This window comes from Adiantum capillus-veneris, chromosome 7 (genome assembly GCF_014529385.1).
Source record: "Adiantum capillus-veneris isolate H3 chromosome 7, ASM1452938v2, whole genome shotgun sequence".
NCBI classification, from domain to species: domain Eukaryota; kingdom Viridiplantae; phylum Streptophyta; class Polypodiopsida; order Polypodiales; family Pteridaceae; genus Adiantum; species Adiantum capillus-veneris.
This window is the reverse complement of record NC_140937.1, coordinates 144103296-144111506: the sequence shown is the minus strand read 5'-3', so window position 1 is coordinate 144111506 and position 8211 is coordinate 144103296. Positions and strand designations below refer to the sequence as shown.

General features: G+C 43.7%; 1 protein-coding gene across 1 annotated transcript; it reads left to right on the top strand.

Moving 5' to 3' along the window:
- The first annotated feature begins 811 nt into the window (after window positions 1–811).
- On the top strand, window positions 812–1713 carry LOC147454736 (uncharacterized). Its single transcript, XM_086516587.1, has one exon. It carries the CDS (start codon window positions 1031–1033, stop codon window positions 1451–1453), a length of 423 nt encoding a protein of 140 aa, XP_086372713.1. The 5' UTR covers window positions 812–1030; the 3' UTR covers window positions 1454–1713.
- Window positions 1714–8211: the final 6498 nt, after the last annotated feature.

Sequence of the window (8211 nt, the reverse complement as noted above, 5' to 3'; positions counted from 1 at the left end):
ATCTACAATGGACAATATCATGATTAGCAAAAACATCGTGGCAATGCCATTACACTCTACATCTTAGCACAAAGAGGTGGCCAATTCAATAAAGGGAGCTAACAGATTAGTAAAGAGATCTCCTATATATAATATTGCAATGCACCTCAAAACCTTTGGCATGGTTTAAGGATAGAAGCATGGATTAAGAAAAAATGTAAACAACTTATTTTATTTACAAAATTATCATTGGCATATTGTAGCCATCAACGATCTTACTTTAGGATTTGTGGGTAGAAGCTCACATTCAACATATTAAATCTCTGTAGGAATGATTGATGGGAGAAACTGATGAGCTGTGTAACAAGTGATGATGAGAGGTACTTTGCACTTATGGAGCTCATATGGTAAGAGATAAGTAGCTTGCATAACTACCTTGAGGTTGTTAACCATATTGTGCAATCCAAGGAGCACAATCAAGAGAATATTGTTCAAAGACATCATTTCAACGTAGTATTGTTGTTTATTCTCAAACTTGCTCTATTGTGCACGATCAAACAGAACAACTTCATCTATGAAGTGTGATTTTCTACCTTGCTAAGCGCGCTAGAGCTCTCTCTCTCTCTCTCTCTCTCTCTTAATGTACTAGTTTTGATGATTTTTCCTTTACTCTATAATTAATTTTAACGCCCAAATTTTGCTAAGTGGAAAATCCCAGTATATTGTAAATATACTAGCTTTTAACTTTTGGATAATGCATTAATTTGCCGTCAAAGACTCTCGTCTCTAGTGGGATGAAGAGTTGACTAGAAGACGTTTTCAGGCGTGGGCCGTGTGTCATCCGATCCGTGTTCTGATGAATAAATGCCTTGCGGATGAAGGCTGTAATTTTCTGGAAGGCGGAATGGGCGGCTATACCTCAGTCACAAAGGCATTGTTCTGGTAGGTCTTACATTTTCAAGATCAACCCACACACTCTCTCTCTCTCTCTCTCTCTCTCTCTCTCTCTCTGTGCCTGCCACACACACACACACACACAGACAGAGGAGCGATGGCGGGGCCAGGTCCTGGTGGTTTTGGGCCGGGAGGCGGTTTTGGTGGTGGAGATCCGCTGCTAAATTGCCTTTGCTGCCCCTGCATGCTGGTGTCGTCCATGATTGGAGGGCTTTTAGGCTGCCTTTGCGCCCCGTTTGGTCATTTCTGGGGAGGCGGATTTTGGGGAGCCCCATTTGGACATCATGGCGGTCCTTTTGGAGGGCCCGGCGGGCATTTTGGCGGCCACGGTGGCCCTTTTGGTGGTCCAGGAGGCGGTTTTGGGGGTCCCGGTGGCGGATTCGGTGGCCCAGGAGGTGGTTTTGGGGGTCCTGGTGGTGGTTTTGGTGGCCCAGGAGGTGGTTTTGGTGGTGGTGGCGGTTTTGGTGGTGGCGGTGGCGGATTTGGTGGTGGTGGTGGTGGTGGTGGTGGTGGCCCTTGAGGCGGTTTTTAGGAGCAGAAAAATGCACACGCAGTTTTCCAACTTCTGGAATTTACTTGGTATTTACCACCTCAAGGTAGACTTTATCTTGTTCTTTTCTTGCTTGCGACCAAGAAATATGGTTTTTTGAAAGGCTTAAACAGTCGGTAAGCCAGGAATAATGCACATACTTAATTTTTGTAAATCTATATTCATTTGGCTCCCAAGCCGCCCATGTAAAGATATTTTTGCTATTTTAGCGAAAAGTTATTAATGGGTTACTTATTGGAGTCTTTTAGGAAAATTGTTTTAAGTGTTGTAGAACTAGTCTTGCTTGCTTGGCCTTGCTAAAGAAATTTTTGGATGCGATTTAGTTTTGATGTGCTGATGTGAGCAAGAAACAGTACGTTTACATATAGTAGAATATAATGTAGAGTAACAACGCAAAAATAAACTTGGGCTACGGACATGCTGGTGATTGAGTAGGTATCTTGTCCAAGTGCAAGGTAGAGAGCGTTGTTTTGTCCAGCTACATTAAAACCATGCGACTATTTAAATATTTGTCATGCAGTAAGGAAATGAGAGAAATTACAGAATGTATATGGTGCACATCAAACAAAAATGCCATACAGAATTTTGGTGGAAAGTCGGTACCAACACCGTGTCTCCCAAGGAATTTTAGGATCGGAAGCCATGCCCTGCCCCGCCTTGCCCTGTGAGGTTCAAGCAAACGTATAGACATAAAGATTACTTTGTAGACGCTCTCATTGTTGAGCTTTTCCTGAATGTAGATATATTGTGGCACAATGGGCAAGAGGACTACTAGATATGATGATGTAACCTGTGTTGATTCCCTAGAGCCAATTTCTTCAATCACAAGTAAAACCTAGTACTCATGGACTACTCTAACTAACTCATTTTTTAACTTGTAAATGGGAAGACTTTGCCTTCGCTTTTGCATGAAATCTTTGATCGCTTGCCTAATGTGGGTGCTTTACCAAGTATGTCCTTCCACTTTGGCATGTCATATACGTAGAGAGCCCTACACCATGAAGTTCTTGAGCGAGATGTCTCTCTCCTATCATATATGGTATGGGAGCTTCCCAAGGACAATTTGGATCTTTAGGTATGGAATCATGCATGGTCCTTTGTTGTTGCCGTTCAATACTCTCCTCTCTCTGGCTAAAGCAAATTGTGTCATGGTAGCTCTCTGAAGTGAATCATTTGGATATCTTACGATTTTCGTAGGTTACACCCTATGGCTTTGAACCATTCCATATTCATCCTCTTTATTATGGCCTCTTCGTTTTTCATACCTTCTCTGTCACAAACACCCCGCCTCGGGAGAGCTGTCGGTGACGTGGCTGTCTTGTACACACATACCCCGCCCGGGAAAGCTGACTGAAATGCTCACATTGCAGTGACATGGCAGACATTCCTGGAAATCCGTTGTGAGGGTTGATGTGGCAGTAGCGACGGACGCCCGCAATTTGCGGCGCACTTCACGATGGAATACGCGGAAGACCGTACTGAATGCTGACGTGGCTGGCTGGCATGAGAAAAAGCAGGGCAAGGAATTTGCTACGCAAAGCTGGCTGAAAATCTACGCAAGTTGCTTTAATTTACTAAGCAAGCTGTGAGAGGATTTGTTTTATTTTATATGTTTTTCAATGAGAGCTTTTGGGGCGTTGCTTTTGGCATCCCTTGTAAACCTTTATAAGTGTGGTTTGCGCTCTCACTTCTTAGAGCATCTGGAGGCAGAGTCTGAGAGAGACCCTCCCACTCCCTTGTACTTTGTGCAACAGATTTAATATAAAAAGAAATACTGAAAGAGGCGCTATTCTTTGGGGCCAATACCTCTTGGCACGGAACTCCGCCGGATGGGCCGGCGTCGAATCAAATTGTGATTGTTTTGAATGGAATTAGACGGCATTTATGGATTCAAGCAAAGGACATTCAACTTCTTCTGCATTTGGAGAAGCAGGAAGAGATCACTTTATGATTTCCTCAAAGATGTAACTTTGATCAAAGACCTGTCCTCTCACTTAGAGTTTGAGGGTCTTCTATTCAAGAATTCAGGAGTTGGATTGAATTTCCTTACTCTAAACTTTCTCCGAATAGATTACTTGCTACCGTGGGTAGGAAAATTATGAAGGAACCTTTGTGAGCTTTTTCAGCAAAGAAAAGATTTCATTAAGCTTGAATACTCTTTAAGCCCACACCCTCTACCCGGTAAGGGAAGATATGGTAGTGCTTTTCGCACAAGTGGATGAACACTCTCTTTACGAGGGGAGGAAGAAGCGACCACTACGACCTGTGCTCGAGGAATCCAAGGGTTGAAATCCTAGATTATTTGATGAGCGGGTTTTGCTCTAAGATCGAGCCAAGGGATCGTCAAGTTGAGCGTCTTCGCTCTAAGGATCTTACGAAGGGAAGGTAATTTCCCAGGCTCATTGAAACTTATGTACACCTTTGGGTACATGGATAACATACGAAGATGCAGACCTATGCTAAGGTGGGTCATCTACCAATCGAATTTTTTTCTGAACGGAATGAAATGAACCAACTTCCTTTTCAGGAACTGGACTGGAGTTTGTTATACTCTCTTGAGCGGCTTTTTGCGCGCAAGGATATTCTAACACGAGAATCTCTATTTGAGATGTGTTCGGTAGAAGGAATTTGAGTTTCTCTACGGAGAAGAGGTTTTCTGATGGTCGTTGATCATTAAGTACGCTATGTGCTTTTACCATTACAGTAGCAACTTTTGGTTGCGGTATGTGTTTCTCCATGAGCAGGTAAAGTAGCATTTACACGCTGCTGGAATAAATTCGAACTATTCTGTTCGTAAGAATATAATCCGCCAACCGTTTCAAAATGTTAAGAATTACATATGGGAGAACATCCTTGAGAATCAAAGAGGGATCGCTCTATTGTGAACCGGGTTTGAACGTACGTTTAGAAAATGCTATGGCTATAATCCTATCTGCTTGAGATTTTGCAAGGCGTCATTGATGCTCGCAAGGTGAATCATTTTTTTAATGATTCTGTAAGGAAGAGACGCTAATGGGCGTGGGGAAGACACTGCTGGCGATAATAACTCGCAGGAGGAAAAGATTGGAAGGAAGTGCCGCCGTGCACAAAGAATCTTCGGATTGGAACCGTCCGTCGAGGTTGAGCGACGGCCCGGAACAAGAACCTTCTTTAATGTGATCGCAAACTTTGTTTGTGAAAGAAAGACATCGGGCTTAATGCTCTATGACTTGGGCATTCTCTATGTGGGAGGACACAAGAGGTTTAATATCCTCTGGACTAACAGCGTAGGATTATGCGCAAGGACAAATACCTAGATTGATTTCTAGGAAGATTATTCTTCTCGAATTTGAGAAGACGGAATCAAGTTAACAGAGTCTCGGATAAGGAAACTTTGGATCAGAACAATTGGCCTACCCAAAGCAAAGGCTCCGCTATAAGAACTTACTTTGGTAAAATGGCACACTTTGTCTGCCACCACAGGAAGATTCACATGACCTTAATGCTCTCGACATGCCCTATGCGGGAGGACAGAATAGGTTTAATATCCTCAGGACTAATAGCGCAAGGTTATGCGCAAGGACATAAATCTAAATTTATTTTTAGGAAGATGATTCTTCTCGGGATTGAGAAGGTGGAATTGAGTTAACAGATTCTCGGAAAGACGCGAATGACGAGTTCTTACATGGCTCGTAAGTTTAATGAATGGTGAAGGATATCCTCGAGGTACTAGAGGAAGGACATGAACCGGTAAGGTAAGTATTGAATTATTGAATTTTTGAATTTCTGTTTAGTTTAATTTTTAAGTTCTCTTTTGAGAAAGGACCAGCTCAACTCACCATTGAACAAGATTTGAAATTTTCCGGTTTCTCCCCCGCAGTTCAGTTGGACCTCTACAGTTGAGGGCAACTGTTTATAAGTGAGAGGGATGTTGCTAAATTGGCTTTATCTTACAGAAAAATAATTCTAAATGAATTATTGGATCTATAAGTGAGAGGGTTTTCTCGCTTGGAACACCAAGGAAAAATAATTCTAAATGAATTATTGGAATTTTAAGTGAGAGGGCTTTTCTCATTGGAGACATCCGAGTACAGAGTATTCCTAGTGCGTCATTTAAAGTAATGATGGGAACACTGAGAACGGAATATCTGTAAGGCCACCAGGAACGGGTACTTCTGATGCGTCACATCGGATGGGTGACAGGGAGCATCGGAAAGAAGTATCCGACCATCCGGGAACGGACATCTTTGATGCGTCAGAGGATGGGTGACATAAAGCATCGTGAAGGAGATTGTACCGTAAGTTCGGTAGGAAAGGACTAGGTGATGGGTATTCCTGATGCGTCACAAGGTGGGTGACGCGTGCATCGGAAAGGGAATATCCATAGTCGGGAGGAAATTCCGAACTGTGTTAGAATTGTGCACAAGGAAAGGCAAGCACTTGAATGAAGATGGGTTCAGAGGAAACTTTGAGGAAAAACGGATGCTTTTTGAGAAAGCGGAATTGCTTTTTGGGAAAGCAAATGCTTTCCCGCGAGGAAGTCTATGTCTGCATTGCAACTGTGCGTATGATTGCATCCAGGGACGCCTGGCAAGTGCAGTGAAAGCATTGTTTATAACTTATAAGGTTTTCTTGAGTTTTTGGACAGATTCAGACCATTTTTAAAGGTGACCGGTCGCCCACTTAATAAGTGGGTAGCCATCTGATAAATAAGGCAACAGATCAGCCAGCGTTTTCTCTCTCTCTTTCTCTGGCAGAACAACGAAAAAAAAATGAAAATTAAATTTATTTAAAAAAAAAAAAACGGCCGTCATCTCTACATGAGCAGCTATTCGTGCCCGTGGCTAGGAGCTATAAAAGCATCACATGCCCTCACTCAGAGAGGAGGACCAATCTTTGCAAGGAGGAGATGCTGCTGCAGATTTCAGCCGTAAAGAAGACGTTGCTGGTGATGCCCATGGCTGCCCCAAGTGTACCAGATGTCGCCAAGACCCAGTGCGCGAGTTCCCTCGCGAAGAAGTGCCTACGAAGTGTGTTTCCATCGCGACAAGCTGCTGTTTTTCTCTGTTTTCAGTCCATAAATGTCGTAGACGGGGCTGATTTACGAGAAGGAACGCGAGAAGACACCTCTTTTGTGTGTAGGATTGGAAGAGAGGATTTTCTATGGAGAGATCTCTTCCGGGGAATTGCTTTTCGAGAACGGAGTTGCGTTTCGAGCGTCAAGACTTTGAAGGTAACGTTTTTCATGTTATGATCTTTGAATATTTGATTGCAGGTGTACTTCCTCTTCGTGAGGGAGTAGGAGCAGAGGAAGGCATGAGCCTCTGCAGGAGAAAAGCGCTCTGAGGAACTAGAGCCAGATCAGCCCAAGGGGTTCACCCGAGTTTGGGAAGAAGATCATCAAATCGGAGAGAGGTAGTCTCTCAAGTTGCGATCCGGAAGTTGGGATTCCCAAGTAAGGACTTCGTGTCCGGGAAAGCAGAGTTCTTCTACGGGAAGAGGACTCTGGAAAGAGAGTTGGAAAAGAGTTGCAGGGATGCCATGCCCTGAGTCTAGAAGGTGAGATCCAGAGGCGAGAACCTTGATTCTCAAGGACTTAGAATAAGGAACGGAAGTTCCTTGGAATAGGGTTTTGCCCTAGGAAAGAAGCTGAGGCTTCCGGGAACCATCAAGTCTTATTCTAGAACGAACGTGGTAATACGTTCGGTTCAAGTGCTTGTATAGACTTCTCCTCAGTAATAAAGATACTATTACCGGGGGGGGGGGACCAGCCCATCTTCTGGTCCCCAGTACCGTGTCGATCTTCTCACTCTCTATCTCTCTCTCTCTCTCTCTCTATTTATTTCTCTCTATATCCTCTGGCTTCAGTAATAAGTGATAAATCCTATTTATCCAAATGTATTTTATATTGTTATGCGCTCCCGTTTGTGACAGATCACGAAGAAGATTCATGCGAGGAGTACGGCCCGCCTCGGCCTACTCAAGCGGAGCTTGAAGAGATGGAACATCCAGATTGGTCGTTGATGCTATAAAGTAGATGATGAATTTTGCGAAGGACCCCAAACTTGCAAAATTTTTCACCCAGACCTCCTGCGACGAGGTGCACTCACTGTGGCGGCAAACCACGGAGCCACCCCTCAAACTGGCGCTCAAACAACCTCCTACGTCGAGGATGTTTACAAGCAAGAATTAGAAGAGGTGGTTGATGCACGGATTAGTCAGCTTTTTGGCGCGCAGAACAAAGCCAAAAAGCACGACAAAAAACAGAAGAAAGGCACTGACTTCCCGGGTTATTTGGGTCGTCAATCTACTTTTGCCTCGGCAAGAAAGCAGAAGAAGCGTGTGCGATTTGAAGGAGTACCCAGTTCTTCTTCTTCTCCTTCTTGTGATAGTTCTTCGAGCTCTTCCGACTCGAGCGAAGAAGACAGAAAAGGGAGAAAGCGAAGTAAAAAGCAACCCTTCTAAAAGGGCAAGAAAAAGGCAAAGAAGTCTAGATCTCGCCCAGTTTCGGACAGTCCTACAGAGGACTCGTCTTCGGATAGTTCGGACTCCGATGACAACAGATTTTATGCAAGGAAGAAGAATTTTTATAAAGCCAACAGTATGGCTTTTTGGAAGATAAAAGCAAGAAAGTCCGAGAGTTTAAAGAAGGTGGACAGTCAATTAAATTTGACACGTTTTCTGGATTTCGAGATGCTTCGAAGGCTTTGGCTTTCATACAACTATTTGACATAGCTTTCTCTAGAGTA